This window comes from Primulina eburnea, chromosome 15 (genome assembly GCF_022965805.1).
Source record: "Primulina eburnea isolate SZY01 chromosome 15, ASM2296580v1, whole genome shotgun sequence".
NCBI classification, from domain to species: domain Eukaryota; kingdom Viridiplantae; phylum Streptophyta; class Magnoliopsida; order Lamiales; family Gesneriaceae; genus Primulina; species Primulina eburnea.
In genome coordinates this window covers 1,100,120-1,117,853 of record NC_133115.1, presented here as the reverse complement: position 1 = coordinate 1,117,853, position 17,734 = coordinate 1,100,120, and the positions used below count along the sequence as shown (strand labels likewise).

General features: G+C 34.6%; 2 protein-coding genes across 17 annotated transcripts; one reads left to right on the top strand and one right to left on the bottom strand.

The window, feature by feature from the left end:
- Positions 1 to 583: 583 nt before the first annotated feature.
- LOC140814446 (rop guanine nucleotide exchange factor 14-like) lies at positions 584 to 6,616 on the top strand. Of its 8 annotated transcripts, none has more exons than XM_073173438.1 (8): positions 584 to 913; positions 2,158 to 2,290; positions 4,242 to 4,628; positions 4,716 to 4,870; positions 4,954 to 5,028; positions 5,110 to 5,379; positions 5,577 to 5,924; positions 6,014 to 6,616. In XM_073173438.1, exons 2-8 carry the CDS (start codon positions 2,218 to 2,220, stop codon positions 6,377 to 6,379), a joined length of 1,674 nt encoding a protein of 557 aa, XP_073029539.1. In that variant the 5' UTR covers positions 584 to 913; positions 2,158 to 2,217; the 3' UTR covers positions 6,380 to 6,616. The 8 variants fall into 8 exon arrangements, with proteins under 8 accessions (XP_073029539.1, XP_073029540.1, XP_073029542.1 ...); XM_073173439.1 differs by lacking the exon at positions 584 to 913 and adding an exon at positions 1,424 to 1,650; XM_073173441.1 differs by lacking the exon at positions 584 to 913 and adding an exon at positions 1,759 to 2,037.
- A 4,768-nt stretch (positions 6,617 to 11,384) lies between these two features.
- Positions 11,385 to 16,536, bottom strand: LOC140814487 (uncharacterized). 9 transcript variants are annotated; one of them, XR_012114110.1, is made up of 5 exons: positions 13,718 to 16,536; positions 13,267 to 13,415; positions 12,595 to 12,701; positions 11,840 to 12,128; positions 11,385 to 11,773 (listed from the first exon to the last, which is right to left on the bottom strand). XR_012114110.1 is itself a non-coding variant. In XM_073173495.1 (2 exons), the coding sequence occupies exon 1, from the start codon at positions 16,315 to 16,317 to the stop codon at positions 13,762 to 13,764; it is 2,556 nt and encodes an 851-aa protein (XP_073029596.1). In that variant the 5' UTR covers positions 16,318 to 16,536; the 3' UTR covers positions 13,148 to 13,415; positions 13,718 to 13,761. The 9 variants fall into 9 exon arrangements, 1 of the variants encoding a protein (XP_073029596.1); XR_012114112.1 differs by having other exon boundaries at positions 12,595 to 12,658; XR_012114116.1 differs by lacking the exon at positions 12,595 to 12,701 and having other exon boundaries at positions 13,267 to 13,463.
- Between the last annotated feature and the right edge of the window lie 1,198 nt (positions 16,537 to 17,734).

Here is a 17,734-nt window from a genome sequence, read left to right as displayed (position 1 = left end):
CGGCTACTTAGCATCAAAATTCGAGTACAAAATGCGAGACAATAATATAATAATGATTGAAGAAAGTGAGTGGAAGATGGGGTGTAATTCTTATTTGAATTTTAAAAAATAATTTATTTATTTTTATCAAACAACATTTTTTTATGAATAGGAGTCTTATAATTTATTTATTAGCGAAGATTGTTTTAGAAATTAGACATACTTTTAAATTAAGTTTCCCGCAAAAATTTGTGTGACACGGTCACACGGATCGTATTTTGTGACACAGATTTTCTATTTGAGATATCCATGAAAAAATATTACTTTTTATGCTAAAAATATTATTTTTTATTATGAATATCAGTATGATTGACTCGTCTCACAAGAGACCTACTCAAAAATTTATCATATACATACATAAAATATAATATAATATATCATATTATAACTATGCAAAAATCAACCAAAATCACAATTTTAATCTAACCACCCATATTAAATAATATCAAGATACCCATCTCCAAACAGTATAATATCATATCTTTCACAAATAATTTTTTTAATTTTTTCAAAATTGAAATTTTTAAGCACAAGCAGAATCACTGTACTAATATCATACAGTATACTCTCTCCTCAATGAACACACACACTGAATAGTATATTTCTTTCTTCTCTTCCCTTTGATCTGCAAATTTTCTGACACTGTTAATTAATACTATTTCATTTCATAATCCATTCAGCATTCACTCAATCACCATTGCCTCCGCCTCTCTTCTATTTATTGTAACCCCACATTGCTTCAGAGTATCCAATCTTTACTTCTTTCCCTGTACTACAGTATTTGATCCAATCACTAAATAATACTGTGTTTTACTTGCTGGGAATTCTTCTTGTTGTATAAAAAAATTTCTCATTTGTGTGATCAGACGTTCAGGTATGCCTCTCTCATTCCTCCGTTCTTCTGCATTCTCTTTTTCAATATTTTACCTTCTGTTAATTGGTTTTTTTTTAAAAATATTTAAATATATATCTTCATGATTAAGTGCTCGTGTTTCCGAAGTTTCGATCTTTCATTGATGGGATGTTACGAAAATATCGTTTGAGTGTGTTTGCGTGTGAAAATCCAAGCTTTTCTTCCAATTTTATGTGTGTAAGTGGTAACATTCTTGCCAAGTATCTCTCTGTGTTTGTGTGTGAAAATCCAAGCTTTTCTTCCCGAAAGATGCTCAAGTCTTGCTTGTTTCTTTCACGATCCACTGATTTTTTTCGACTAACTTTCTTTTTCCTTCCTTCTCTCAAGTTTCAACCTTTTCCCATTCTCAATGTCGACAAAGCACCAGGATATTCACGTAGAAAAACGCTTTGTGTGCGTTCCTTTTCTTTCCCAATATTTTTCACCTTCGCCCTTTTCTCTCTTTTACACAGTCAAATATAGTTTTTTTATGCAGAGTCTGACATATACAACAAAAACCTCTTTTTGACTCTTCTTTGCCTGAAGAAAGGCTATTTCCATTCCGTCGAAGCCTCTTTATAGTCTTCTTTTTCTTGCAAATTAATACAGTACTAACATAGGAAACTTTTCTGTTTTATGCTTTGGATTCCCACTTGTTTTCCTGACTCGGACTGGGCGAGTTCGTTCTGCTCAGAGTCAACTCGAGAAATGGCTTCGGGGTTTGGAATTTTTTTTCTATTTTTTTTCATAGAGACGTTGCGGGTTTAAAGAGGAACGAGTCCTAAAATATTGCTATTTTATTGATTCTTTTTATTAATGAAAAAAAGTGTACCATTTTCTCTTAAACATTTTGCGATAAAAACGCCAGAATTCTGGCAAATGTCGTGTCTTGTATTCAATGTATTTATTGTTGAGTCTTCCTAGTCTAGTTAGTAAGAACAGTCTATAGATTTATTGCACCTGCACTGCATGTGATTGCATTTCATGTGTTGGAACGCCATTGTCCTAAGTTTCCACCATATCAGCAAACTGCAGTTGTCCGAATTTGAAAATCAAGAATCTAGTGGTCCTATAAAAATTCACTTTCACGAATGACATTGCTGCGGGTAAAAGATTGGTCTTGTGTCTTTTTTGCCAACCTAATTTTGGTTTCAGTTTCTGCATAGCTTTTTTCACTTTCTTAAATGTCCATTAAAGACATTATTTTTTCTTTCTTTTGTGCTTAGGTGTGGTGAGTACTGAATAGCATTTGAATCCACGAATCAATTACCAAACAGGGTTAAAAAATGATCATGAGGAGGAGACTAGCTTGTTGTTCCAGAGACAGGGAAATGAGCCTTGATTTTGATGAACAAGAGAGTAAGTTCCAATTTCTTGTCTTTTGACTGGCTTAAATTATTTAACAAAGGTAAAAACGGCAAACCAGTAGTAAATGGATCCTATAAGAGCAAGTTCACGTGGCATATTGCATGACCGTTTGGTTCAAGTGCTCTGTGCACGTGTAGAATAGAAGAATTTCATATGATTTAAGTGACTCAATCAGCTAATTTACTAGATTTGTGGAAAAAGATCCATATTGATATTCGTAGTTGATGTATACTAGACTAGAACATGGATTGCTTCGCAAATAATCTATATCGAGAGAGACTGTTAATGGTATCAAGCCTTTACATATTGCAAGTCCTCTCCTAAATGGTCCAGACCAAGAAAGATCTGAATATTTGTTTGGTAAGGATGATTCCTCTTTTCTACGGTACATTTGCTACGTAATGCCCTTTTTATTTGTGGTGAAGATACAGCGCCATGTGCATTTTTTTCCAAGTGGGGTAGCTCTATTTGTTCTTAAATTTACACATTTATTTCACTGTCAGAAGTAGTTGTATGCCTCCTTTGACTATGAAAAAGATATTCAAAATACATGTAAAATAGTAGTTGAGAGGTTATTTTCATACTACATGGATCTTGATTCACTTATAACTTTAGAGTTATTTCATCTATTAAAGGGTTATTTCTCATTTTGTTTTTTAAAATGATAATTACTGGAAGAGGCCATCCTTTATTTTGATGGGATTGAACCAATGAAGCTCCCGAGCATTTCTGATTTAACTTTTCAATGCTTTTGAAATTGAAAGAACAGGAAAAAGCTTTCAAAACTTTATGATAAATATCATTGTAGAGTGATAAAGATTTATCAATAATTGTCCGTGATGGTGGCTGGAAATTGTATGGCCCCTTGCTTATTATTTTATTGACATACACGGTGGACCTCACACTTATAATATTGCATTAAAATCACCATTACTATTTCATTTGAAACTATACTTACATTTTCTCAATATATGTTATATCTTTGTGGAGACAAGAAAGTCATTGTTCTCCCACATATATTTACAAAAAATTGTTCCTTTATTTAAATAATGGCATACATGTGTAATGAAGATTCAGTTACTTCTCCATCTATTACAAGTTCTCTGTGTTTTTGTGTCAAGTTTTTGACTTTTAAATGGAAAGTATGATTAAACAATGCCCTCCGTAAGATCCCTTTAATTGCAATTTTTTTATTCTAGTAAGTTAGTGACTTGGCTACTAACTCCAAAGAGTAGGTTGCCCTTGCTCTTTGGTAATCTAGATGTTGAGATGTCGGCCTAACTTCTTGACAAAATACAAAAGTTTGTGGATACAGTTGAATTTCCAGCTCTTTTTCGTGTTTTTTCCTTTCAAGCTGAATCTTTGTGTATCATAGTAGAAAAATGACATCTACTTTATTTCTCCGTCTATGCGATAAGTGAACCTAATATCTTTGGTAATCTGTTTCTTGTTTCACTACTGCTGCTAGATTATAACATGCAGCTGGTGGATAATAATTCATGTGTGTAGGCTTTTGTGACTTCTTATCAAGAATTCGGGCAATGTTTCTTGTGTTCTCATCTGTGTATGTTGATTCCTTGCAATTCATGTCATTATAACGTTGTTTGTTTAATATCCGATTTGCTTCTTTGATGCTGGATGCCTCCAAGAAAATTGGTGCACCCAGCATTATCATATGTTATCCATTTAACTTGTAATCTATTTTTTAAAAATAATCAATGACTTTCTGTTAGAAACAGTTGAAAATTGAAATCCTGTTGAATGAACTGGCCAGTATCGATTAATTTGATACTAGATATGGGAAAATGGTTTTATATATTAAAATCTGTACCACTAGTAGATATTTGTTATCTTCAATCCTTTTACGTTGCTCTGACATGATGGTTTTTCGAAGTGTAAGCCCCCACAGCATGAATAACTAAATTGAGGAATGAATATTCAGGAATAATGAAATATAATGGTCTGGAGAGCTGCATTCTCAACAGTCATCCCTATGATAATGAAAGTGGCACAAGCAGAGGCGAAGGGTGCATCACAGATTCCTTCGACGATGACTCTAGCTACTCTTCTAGCAATAATGCTTTTGGATCATTCTCTTCTCTGTCGGAGATAATGAAGAAAGATGATCAGTGTCAAGATGAATGGAAATCTTCAGCAAGATCACGACACCTCCGTGAAAAAGAAAAACCAGACTATACTGGTCGGTTTTCGGATGCTGAATCATTGAAAGAGACATTTGCCAAGCTACTGCTTGGGGAGGACCTTACTGGAGGTACCAAGGGAGTTTCTTCTGCATTAGCTTTATCCAATGGAATAACAAATCTAGCAGGTGCCTAACCAACTTATCACTCATCTGGAATCAATTTGTCAATCAGTTTAATCTTCTTAATATCGTTTCAAATCGGATTTTTCGCAGCTTCTGTTTTTGGTGAGCTTTGGAAGTTGGAGCCACTGCCTGAGGACATGAAAATTAACTGGCATAAAGAAATGAATTGGTTGCTGTCCCCGACTAACTATATGGTTGAGTTGGTTCCAGCAAAACAAAGTGGCATCAATGGCCTAACACTGGAGGTTTTTCATCTTTTCACCGAGTCAAAGGTCATGTCCTCCTTTGTTGGTTCATCCTGCTAATAAAATCACTGGTTTTGGTGCAGATAATGACCCCAAAAGCTCGAGCAGACATCCGTATGAATCTTCCGGCATTGCAGAAGCTGGATTCCATGCTCATTGTATGTGGTCTCTTCATTCATAAATCAATTCTTTTGCCTGTTCAACCTATAATTCACTTGTTTGATTTCTTAACCCTCTAGGACACACTTGATTCAATGACCAATACAGAATTTTGGTACTCAGAAGTAGGAAGCCGAGCAGAAGGAAGAAGCCGGAGTGGTGGGCAGAGCCAAAGATGGTGGCTTCCATCTCCTCAGGTACCTAAAGTTGGACTCTCGGACAGAGAAAGAAAGAGATTATTGCATCAGGGTAAATTGGTCTATCAAGTATTCAAAGCTGCAAGATCGATCAATGAAAATGTTTTGGTAGAAATGCCAATTCCTGTTATCATCAAGGATGCACTTCCAAAGGCAAGAAAGTTTTAGAAATTTCGAGATTTTAAACAGCTGTTGCCTGATATATTCTTTGATTTCTTTTGTTAATTGATCCAGACACTTTTTCTGTATTCATCTCTTTCTTTTATGCTTGATCTGCCAAATGGAAGCTTGAAAATATTTAATTTTAATTTTTCGATGATGTTGACTCCCATTCCTATCTATTGTTTCAGTCAGGAAAGGCAAATCTTAGCGAGGAACTCTTCCAGATATTGACTGCAGATTCAACCTCAGTCGATGAAATGATCGATTGTTTAAATCTGAAATCTGAACAAGGTGCACTGGAAGCTATTAATAGACTAGAAGCAGCTACACTTTCATGGAAAGAGAGAATCAACGAGCAATCCATCAAAAAATCTCCCGTCCAAAAATCATGGTCTTTTGTTAAAGATCCATTATCTGAGCTGGATAAGACAGAGTCATTGGTGAATCGAGCAGAAATGCTTCTGCAGCAGCTCAAGAACAGATTCCCAAATCTTCCACAAACATTCCTTGATGTCACAAAAATCCAATATGGCAAGGTCAGTTATGATTTACTTTACCAAGAAATTTCAAATTTCTCGACTCATTTACCATCAGAGATTGAAATTATTTGTTTGGTTATTTGTAGGACGTGGGGCACTCGATTCTTGAAGCATATTCCCGAGTTCTAGCCAACTTGGCATTCAGCATTCTGTCTCGAATAGGAGATATCCTACAAGAAGATGTCATCAGCAATCCAAATTCGCCAGTGGCAATGTCACACCTTGTTGGAGCTAAGATCCCTGGAATATCAGACAGCCCCATGCTTGATCGAGTGAGACACTCCCTGATTCATCGGTTAAATAGCACTGATAAAAAATCTTGCAGTTCTGATGTTGAAGCTCAGTGTGAAGAAGCTAAAATAAGTTCTGTGACAGCAACACCAAGTCGAAGCCGTGTTTGGTGCATTGGTAGAGAGGCTTGCCACAGTATGTCAGCACTGAATTCTCCATGAAAATCTGAGTTTTGTAAATAATACTATGATCTTTGTGCTGAGCAGAAAAGCTTAATTATTCGCCATGAAAAACCGAGTTGTTGCCATTTGATATCTGCTGCAGATGGCAATGGTTACGAGTTTCACTCAGTTATATGTGCACTCTGAGAAGAAAAGTGACATCTTGCATACCAAACACGATGGATCATTTCTAAGTTATGAAGGGTTTTAAAAATACAAATACTACATTTGATGATATTTTTTTAAATGTTTTTTTGCCATAGTTGATTTTGTGATATTTTTCAAATATGAAAATGTAATGATTATATGTCACATATTTCTACGAGCTTTACAGGAAATATCTGTAAACAAACGAAATGTGGAAGCCATATCCGTAGTGACGGAGCCAGGAATCCTATATACCAAGATTAGAATTTTAAACTCTAAAATCCTTTAATATTTGAAATTGATCTACCTTGACTAATATCAAATTTATCCAAAACTATAAAAAAATTACATATAAATTTTTTTAAATTTTTTTTGGAACACCCGAGAATAATAGTGTGCCTCCGCCCCTGCATATCCGACACAAGTGAATATCATATTTCTGACCATGTTCAATATGGTTCATTACTGTATGTTTGTTGCATAAATTTTGTCCTCGTATCTGACTTGAGTGACGAAGAGATTTCATCGAGAGAAACTTTGGTGGTTTCTAACATGGTTCTTCCCAGTAGTGATCATGGTTAGAGTGTGTAGTTGTTAAAACACGCTTCATGATCTTTTATTAGAGATTATTTGAATCAAATATAATTAATTTTTGTGATTCGGATCTTGGCTAGCAGTAGTAGCATCACTTATACATGGTGATGACTATACATCATATTTTTTTATATAAAAAATAAATAGATTAAGTACAATTTTTTTTAATTTATATTATTAAATCTTGTATAAATATCAATCTATCACCTCCTCGGAGGTTTCAAAAGATTCTTGAGTGTATTTTGTGTTTTCCGGATTTTCTGAGATACATTTGCATGGTCTAAGTTTTTTCAGTATAAACTGTTTAAATAAAGAGTGTGTTTCATGTGAGACCATCTCACGGATCTTAATCTGTGAGACGGATCAACCTTACTCATATTCACAATAAAAAGTAATACACTTAGCATAAAAAGTAATACTTTTTCATGGATAACCCAAATAAGATATCCGTCTCACAAATACGACTCGTGAAACCGTCTCACACAAATTTTTGCCTTAAATAAATTTTAACTTGAACTTTCTAGATTTTCAGTAACCATAATCGTAATCAGGACCATCTATTTTTGAAGAAGAGCGTACAGAATATTTAAAAATATATTGTTGAGAAAATATATGTTTTAACATTTCTTATATATCTCCAATTTTAACATACATGAAAGGACAAAAAATGCGATCAATCTAAATATAGTAAAAATATACATATAAAAAAAAACTATAAAGCAATAAATATAACATACAGGATATGTATGCTCTTTTTAAAAAATATTTCTAATATAAATACTTAACAATATTTATTATTTTCATAAAAAATCTAAAATTTCAAAGGGAGGAGGCATAAGGTGTTTTTGTTGCAGATAACCAAGCATCTCCTTGAAGAAAATTCCTCACAGTATATTTCAACACTTCGTTTTCATCAATAAGATGGAAACCCTTCCATTTAACCCTTCCAGATGTAGTGGAACCCGATCCTGAATTTCCATATTCCGCATAATAAACAAGATCGGGATTCTTATCCCACTCCAGCCACCCCTCTGAATCAATATTTTCTAAGAAACTATTAATAACAACCGTTCGAGAATAGTTCCCCCAAGGCCTTCCAAGATATATTTTCACTATTGAACCGTGTTCAATTAACTTGGAGAGTTCTCTAGTGGTTGTTATAGTCGAATTTTGTATCACAATACCTGTGTTGGAATTGGGATTTTCTCGTTTTTCAGCTACAATAGTTATTATATTGTATCTCGGACGTCTGAGATAAATCCGACAGTGTTGTAAAATGGCTATCGGATCGCCGAATATCATGTCGACCGTTCCATATATGTCGCATTCTTTGAAAAATTGTAAGCCTCTGCTTATGTAGAGTGTATCTTGATAGCCTTCAAAACTACATCGGTAGAAAACGGAGTGATTTGATTGTGACATCAAAGCAACCGCTTGCGCTACCAAGCGTCCCGCAGTGTTTCTGAAAGTGATTCCTTGTGCAATGAATCCATTTCCAAATACGCCTACAATTTAGAAGAATTGTCATAGTGATTGATCGTGTAACAAAAAAAAATGAATCTCAAAATCCCACATGCATAATAATTCAAATAAAGGGTAGTTTAATTAGTTATTTCCCATCCAATTTTTTTTAAAAAAAATTGGATTGGTCGAAATAGTACGTACCAAAAGTCCTCGACTCAGAGGTTGATACCTTGGAAGAAGTATACTTGTTTCCAGTAATTATGGTCTTCCCAATTCCATCGCCAATCATGGTAACATTCTCCATATCATAGGGTATATCTACATACTCTTTGTAAATTCCAGCTTTCACGTGTATTGTAAACCTTTGGCCACCTTTCCTCAACCTTCCCACTGCCACGACCGCCTCGTTTATGTTTCTCATGTTCCCCGAACCATCTTGCGCCACTACTATATCGGCCCGTATGGCCGGTTTTGGTTTTGGTGCCTTTCTGGTGGGTGGTTTTCTCGGTTGATGACCGTGGCCACGTTGATGGTGGTGGCCGTGACCATGACCATGACCATGATGGTGGTTGTGGCGGTGGTGGTGGCGGCTTCTGCGTTTGAAAACTTGATTAACATTTAGAGAAGGCTCGAGTTCGCCGTGTTCCGAAACTGTAGCATCCTCGACTAGTGGTCGATCCTCCCTCGATGGTAACTCCTCCTCCAATTCAACGTCAATCAATGGTCTACAACTTGTGAGTATATTGAAATAGAACAAAAGTAGTGACGTTACGAATAAAATTCGAATAAACGACATAGTATTCCTCACAAAATTATTTCAGAGTGAATTCCAAGTTTTTATGGTTTCTATGAAGACCTTGTTTATGAGGTTATAGAATTTATTAAAGTTAAACAAATAAAATATTCTAGTTCAAGTGTTTGTGTTAAAGTGAAACTCAATCTGTAGTTTTTTTTTTTAAAAAAATTGTAGCTAGTGTTTGTGTGCATCAGGATTTCTGATTTTTTTTTTAAAAATAGATTGTGTTATTATATTTATATTTATATATATATATATATATATATATATATATAAAACCATACTTTACAAACTTTATACGTGAATATTCAAAATAATATAGTGTATTGTCTATAATATATTATTTGCTATTAATGTCTCAGCGTACGCGATTCGTGCTTACATACTTAGAATAATTATCGCTAATTTTTTGCATTTGTATATTTATTAGGAATGATATCTAAATATTTTTGTTATTAGGCTATATAAATTTTTTAGAATTTTAAAATATTTTTTAAATTAGATAAGATATGTTGTACCAAAGATATCGAATTTAGTTAATCAAAGGTCATCATGTTTTATAAGATAATATATATAGTAAGTATAGAAGTATTGATAAAGTTTAAAATTTGTCTTATGATCTGTTTTTTAAATAGACAGAATTATCAATTTTAAAAAAAAATTATGTTAAAAAAAACTCTATTATGATAAATTTATCAAAATAAAAAAATAATTCATTTTTATCCAAATTTAAATATAAGATCTGTTCTTTATCTTATTTTATATATATATATATATATATATATATATATATATATATATATATATATATATATATATATAGACACACACACACACATTATCATAAACCATGATAAATTTAAAAAATAGCTGAAATTATTCTACTTAATTACTAGAAATCTTATAAAAATCATCTCCTGCTGTTAAATTTAATATATCTCTAGATTTTTTTAAAAAAATTATTAATACAGAAATATTTTATATTTGTGCATTGGTAAATGGTACTAGCTAGTACAATTTAATTAGTATGGTTAATTAATACTGTGTTTAGCAAAGTTACAACTATTGAAATGAAACTTTTGGAACAAATTTATTACTCCAGGCTAAACAATTAATTTGTGTTATGTTAGTATAAGGTGCCCATGTATTATTAATAATGATAGATTATATTTCTAGACTTGTAGTCAAGTAAATTAATAGAAACCAAAATAGAAAATTGTTTATACCGATGCACGATCCATTTGTTTAAAGACAAAAACTTGTGTAAGACGGTCTCACGGGTCGTATTTGTGAGACGGATCTCTTATTTGGGTCACCAATGAAAAAGTATTACTTTTTATGTTAAGAGTATTACTTTTTATTGTGAATATGGGTAGGGTTGACCCGTCTCACGGATTATGACCCGTGAGACGGTCTCACATGAGACTCACTCTTGTTTAAAAGAAGCACCTAAAATTATCATAATACATGTTCATTTCGAAGACTCTTTGATCAAACTTTTACATCTTTATATCTTTTTTTACGATTCTTTCTTCGACTAATCTTTAATTTATCTAAAATTTCAAACTATCTTGATAATGTTTTAATTTTAATATAATTGTTAGCTTTTTAAAAAAGAAAAATCACTTTAGCACCAATTTTTTTTATATTTTTATGTATCACAAAAATTCCTGTGAGACGGTCTCACGAGTCAAATTTGTGAAACATATATTCTGACCACGAAAAATTATTACTTTTTAATGTTAAATATATTACTTTTTTTTGTAAATATAGACATGATTGATCTGTTTCACGAATAAAGATCCGTGAGATCGTATTATGAAAGACCTACTCTTTATGTATACGCACCTATCCAAATTTGTGCTAGTTCTATTTAACGAGTGAGCTTAATACAGTGTTTAAACCAAAGATTTATCTGAAGAAAATAGAGAGCAAACTCACAAGTATTGAAATGAAACTAATTTGAACAAATTTTTATTTTGAGCTAATAAGGAAACAAATCGGAGGAATTTGGGATATTTCCTTTCATTACGTAATGGTTTAATTACATGAGTATATATACAAATATATGAAAATAAATCTAAAATTAACAAATAAAGGAATCAAATATGTTAGTTTGTTAAGACCAAACTGCAAAAAAAGAAAGAATGCTAACATGAAACACGCCTTTTTTTGTATACATACACACACAATCACAATTAGGCAGCTGTGGAGATTCGTTCGGGGTTGAGCAGTCGCCCCGCCATGGTGGTGCGCCGAAAATGGAGCAATTAGGATCTCAGTTTCTTGTCAGGAAGTTGCCGTGGCTATATCCATAGCCTAGAGTCATCAAAATACACATCAAATATTTCACTTCTGAGTTTCCAATAACCTTAATAGCAATATCGGCACACCTGGGACTATAAATTGTTAAGAATTCAAACCAAAAGTTGGGTTATGGGACCTAGCGTAGCGAGTACCTGCTTTTCAGCATCGTTTGGCAAAAATGACGTTCCTTGGTAGCAGCTGCAGCGTCCCTCGCCCGTTCTACCGAATGCATCATCCCTTGTGCAGTTTCTCGCCATCTTAATCTCACCTTCACAATGGATGTCCAATTAGAGATCTGGACAAACGTAACTAGAGGCAGATCCAGGAAATGGATGGAGGCAATTTAGTTTATTCAAGGGGCGTGGAAACATGCATTTTCCTGTAAAATTACAATTTCATTTAGGAGAAAGGGGAACGATGGCTCCCGGGCTGGATCTTTCCCTGCACAAAACAAGACAAATTATGCATGTTGGCCATGTTCACACCTCGAGAACAGTGCATGCAATGAGCGTGAGCGCAAGTGTATTCATGATGTTGTCACATAGTTGAGCTTGACATAAAAAAATTAGTTCAACGTATTGTAAAATTAAAATTATACCATAAAACAAAGTTGAGCCTAGGCTGAAGGTTCATTGACTAGGCAGCCTCTCAATGAAATTGTACACTCTTAATCATTAAGGCACCACTGCTCAAAGACTCAAGACACCTTTTAAGCATTTCTTCAATGTGCGTTGGTAAAATCAAGATTAAATGAAAAATAAGTAATTCCTTTTGTTCATAGTTAATGAGTATCTGTTTTCCTATCATTTAATGGATAGCAACGTACATATCGGATATGCTGAAATTTCTTTAGATATTTAGATTTTATCATATATGGGACATCACTTCAATAAATTGCTGGGCTCACCCTTCGTCTTGTATCTAGACTCTACAATATCTATGAGCCTTATTGTGCCATACGCTCCAAGTGACTATGACATAAATGATAACAGCAGTGAAGACTCTTCCAGAGAACTGTAAACAATTTATCAGCAGTGAAGACTCTTCCAGAGAACTGTAAACAATCGCATCACCAAAAGTTTGTTAACAAGCAAGAACATAGTTCCATAAAAAATAAAAATAAAGGGTAAGTTAGGCTGACATTTCCTGGTTTAGACTTATTCACGAAATTCCCCCCACTATTTAAAAAGCTACGATCATGATCTACATATAACCATATCTTTACACATTTAATGATAAAGGCATGGAGACGTAATTATGTATTAACGTTATAGCAGGTCTTGATTTTTCAAACTGCATCTACCACCCCAACCCCACCCCAATGTTGTGATAAAAAAAAACTATATTACCTGTCACAAACTTTTCTCTTAGAAAACTCCGCAAGCCTAATTTTGTACTTCTAAACAACATGAATACAGATTCTTCACACACAAATCTTGGAATTCAGTAACATCTGGGAAGAAATGGAAAACAGAAAAGTAGAGAGGACTTAATTTATAGCCAATTTTTGATAACATGAAGGGAAAAATAATTAAATATGTAAACATCTTAACAATGGAACAAGTAAAAATCAACTTACTGTATATTCCAGCAAAATATGTGTGTGAACATAAATCCATGCCCTTGGCTTGACCTCTTATCTGACACAAGGAATTCACCTTTTTGTCATGTGATGAACTTATGATCACCATGACACTCACATCTTCAGCAAAAACATCTTCAGGCAACCTACACACGAAGATCGTGAACATTTGTTAATCATGGAAAATTACTGTCCTGAAAGATCAAGCACCAACTATTATAACCAATTGGCAGAAATCAATATGCCTAATCTTTTATGGGTAACATATTATCTCTAGATTTTGGACTGTAAGCTGTTTAAACTTGAAGCAAGGACGATAATATTCCACAGCAATTGACGAAGCAAATTCAGGACTCTGCCAGAGTGGATAGAGCACCAAAACGTCATTGAAAAAAAAAAACAAAGAGGTGTATGATAAAAAATTACAAGGTGCAGTATAGGAACGAACCTTTTGACATTTGCATCGTTTCAACAGACTTAGTACCCTGCTAGTCATTTTTCGTCAACAATACTGAATTGCTCGGACATACTGTGAACTAAAGTAGTGCATCCAACTTCATCTAAATTTAGTCCTCTGACCGACATGTGATCCCAAAGGTTGAAGGGTTCATCTACTTTCCCTTCCTTGCAGTATCCCATTGTCAATGTATTGTACGTCACAGAGTCGGGAGCAATTTCCATGCTAAACATTTCGCGAAGAAGCTCAGAAGCCTCTTTCATGTTACCCAACTTACAGTAAGCATCGATAATAACAGTGTATGTTATTTTATTAGGCTGTACTTTAAATGATGACATTTCTACCAAGAGTCTCCTTGCTTCGCCCATGTTACCTATCTTACAGTACCCACTAATCAGTGCCGTATAACAAATAACATCCGGAGGCAAACCCACCTTTCTCATTTCATCGAGAAGATTTTTTGCCTCAGAAACTAACCCAGCATTGCTCATTCCATGTATTAGCGAAGAATAAGTCACACACGTCGGAGAAATGCCTCGGCTTCTCAAGTCATCAAAAAGTTTAAAAGCCTCTGGCATGTTAGGGATCCTGGAATATGCTCTGATGAGTATGTTATATATGACAAGATTTGTCTCAATTTTCTGCTTGAGCAACAAATTAAAAAAATTAAGAGCCTCTTCAATTCTCTCGGCATTGCAGAAACCGTCTATCATGATTCCGTATGAATGAACATTAGGAACGAGGCCGTTTCTTTGGATTTCATGCCAAAGTGTCACAGCTTCGTCCATTTTACCCTTATTACATAATGCATGTATCAACAAGTTGTAGGTCACAATGTCGGGAGAAATTCCTTGCTTTGACATTTTCTCCTTCAGCATAAAGCCACTCTCAAATCTACCCTCTTTACAGCATCCATAAATGAATGCATTATATGTAAATGTATCCAACTTGACAGCGCTATCCAACAAACACTTAAGAACTGATTTAGCTTCTGGCATCTTTCCCGCTTCACACAGCCCATAAATTAAAGCATTTGAGGTCACCAAATTATCAGCAAATCCTTTCTCTCTCAGCATATTATATAGCTTTAAAGCTTCTGAAAGCTTATTGTTCCGGCAAATGCCAGACATCAATGTTGTCAGCAACCTGTCATTAGGCCTTAAATTCTTAGAGATCATTAACTTAAACAATACTAGTGCAGAGTCGAATCTAGAGTTTTTTAAGAGACCATTTATAACAGAGGAAACAGTACCAAGATTAATACATAAACCTCTCTCTACCATCTCATTTAAGAACTTTTCGGCAAGATCGATTTGAGTGTGCTTGCAGAGTCCATTTACGAGTGTATTGAATGTAACTGAATTTGGAACAGCACCTTGTGATATCATTTCATCCTTTAACTTCAATGCAGTCATCATATTGCCCATCTTGCAATAGCCATCAATCAATGTGTTAAACACAACTTCATTCGGGACAAAGCCCTTTTCCAACATCTCTTTTAAAACACAATTGGCTTCCTCATATTTTTCAAGTTTCATGAGACCATTTATCAGCACACTGTAAGTTACAAGACTTGGGTTCACCCTATTCTCTACCATTTTCTCCTTGAGTTGAAACGCCTCTTCCAAACTCCCTTTTTGACACAGTCCATGCATGAGATTATTATAAGTAACAACATTCGGGGTGACCACTGAGTTTTCCATTTTCTTAAACAATGCAACTGCATCATCAATCCTCCCTCCTTTGCACAATGCACTTATCGCAGTACTAAACAAGTATACATCAGGCAAATAATGCTGAGAAATCATAACAAAAACCTCGTAGCTCTTGCCATATTCATTTGCCTTAACAAGTGAGCTCATCAAAAAATTGCAAGTCTTGAAAGAGGGAAGTAACCCTCGACCCATTAAAACACTAAAAACATCCAATGCAACACCAAGTCCCAAACTCACAAACTGACTAGCGTAAACATGAATCAAAATATCAAACGCTCTAGTCTCATTCTTCAAGTCTGCCAAACCCGAATATGTATCCACCAAAACAATAGCAATCTCTGTGTGTGTATTCAAAACACCATGGCCCATAGTGACGGGCAACTTCTGATCAATCAATCTAATCAAGAGTAACCGCGCTGCAGAATCAATGTTCTTGCCAACTAACAAGTAGAACAAAAGACAATAGGATCTGAGAGTGAATCTAAAACCACAAGAATTGCAGGAAAAGTAAAAAAACTTCAATACAGTAGACGGGTCCACAAAATGATGGATTTCCCACAACAGAGCATCAAACTGGTGAGGCGTAAAATTGGCTAACAAATCTTTACAATGGAAAGAATTCAAATGTGGGCCTGAAAGAATGGAGGATGCCCACTTCTTATTGTCGTGAAAACTCTGATTAAAAGCTGCTGCCGCAGGGACTGGAGCTGGATTTGACAGCCCCACTTCTTGTGAATTGGGTTTTGGCTTCTTGGGCTTTTGCAAGGGATGCGGAGCCCTTGAGGAAGAGACAGTTAACGGACGTTTGATAGGTTGAAATATCAATGCGGCGGCGGTGACGGCGGATTTGGAGACCGTCAACCTTCTCGCGTCCATACGAAAAAACCTATATTTCTGTGCAATACATCAAGTTAAGTGTCTGAATGTGGAATTTGGAATGGTGGGAACTGGGAAGGGAAGCCATGAGATATGGCGAGGTGGTTGGCGGAGCTAAAATGGCCACGAATGGTTCAAGAAACAAGCTTGAATGAGTTTGGGGTTTACAGGTCCGGATTTTCGGATCCGTCAACCAAACCCGAAAAGTTCAAAACATGAACAGAGGCATGAACGAATTGAATCGAAACAAATAAAACGAAAAATTTGAAATATCAAATTTAGCTTGAATTAGTTCTATTCTACTTCGAATTCGATTCGAAATTCGAAAATTGATTCTAATTTAATTCAAATTATTGCTCAAGTTCGAATTCAACTCTAAATATTTCGAACATATTCGCATACTATTTGAATTATTGCTCGAAAATATATAGTTTTAAATGCATTTCGCGTATTTGATCCTGATAGAATATCTAAAATTAGTACGGATATTTTAAAGAATAACTCGATCTGAACAGGTTGGTTCGGATACTCGATATCATAACCGAACGCCTATCTCTAGTAGTGAGTGAAAACACCAGTTGAAGAAAAAAAAGATGGGAACCCTAAGCTCTAAAGTCATAGCCAACTTTTTCGAATGCATCCTATCTATTAGCTTCTAGGACTCCAACAGCAACAGCAGAACTCTTGCACCCGAACCCGTTTTCCCTCCTCATTCTATTCGGGTAGCTCACATTTCGACCCGTTTTCGGGGATTCCGGCCATGTCCTTCAAATTCTGCAGGCTTTCCAGAGATCAAAAAAGGCCGGCATCTTGGGCCTGTCTTTTGAGTTCAATCTCACACACTGTTGGGCTAGTAGGCCGATTTCCTTAGCCCCTTTGACCGAGTACTGGCCCGCAAGACGAGGGTCCATTATGCACCATAATCTCCGGCTATTTATTAAGTAAGGCCTACCCCAAGTAGTTCCCGTAGAACAACTCCAAAGCGGTATATGTCACTTTTAGTAATAATAATTTTTTGACACTAGTTCATCAACGCACGCGTTGCGTATTTATATAATATTTTTATAATTTATTTAATTTGTATTTAAATGATGATCAAAATGTAATTACAAAAAATAGTGAGCGACTGCGGTATAATTTAGATATATGAATTTTAAAAAAAAAATAGAAAAAAAAAACCAAATAAGAATTGAATCTACAACTTGATGCTTAGAAAACAAATACTTTATTCACTAAAATACATGTGACATATATTAAAGTTTAATACTTTATTAATATATATAATTATTAAAACAGACTATGACACCAAAAGTTAGTTACTCTAAGAGTTTTAACTTAACAATATAATATAGATTTCATAATATAAATTTATGTAATAAATTATGTGTACCACCACCTTTCTAGCTACATATCGAGT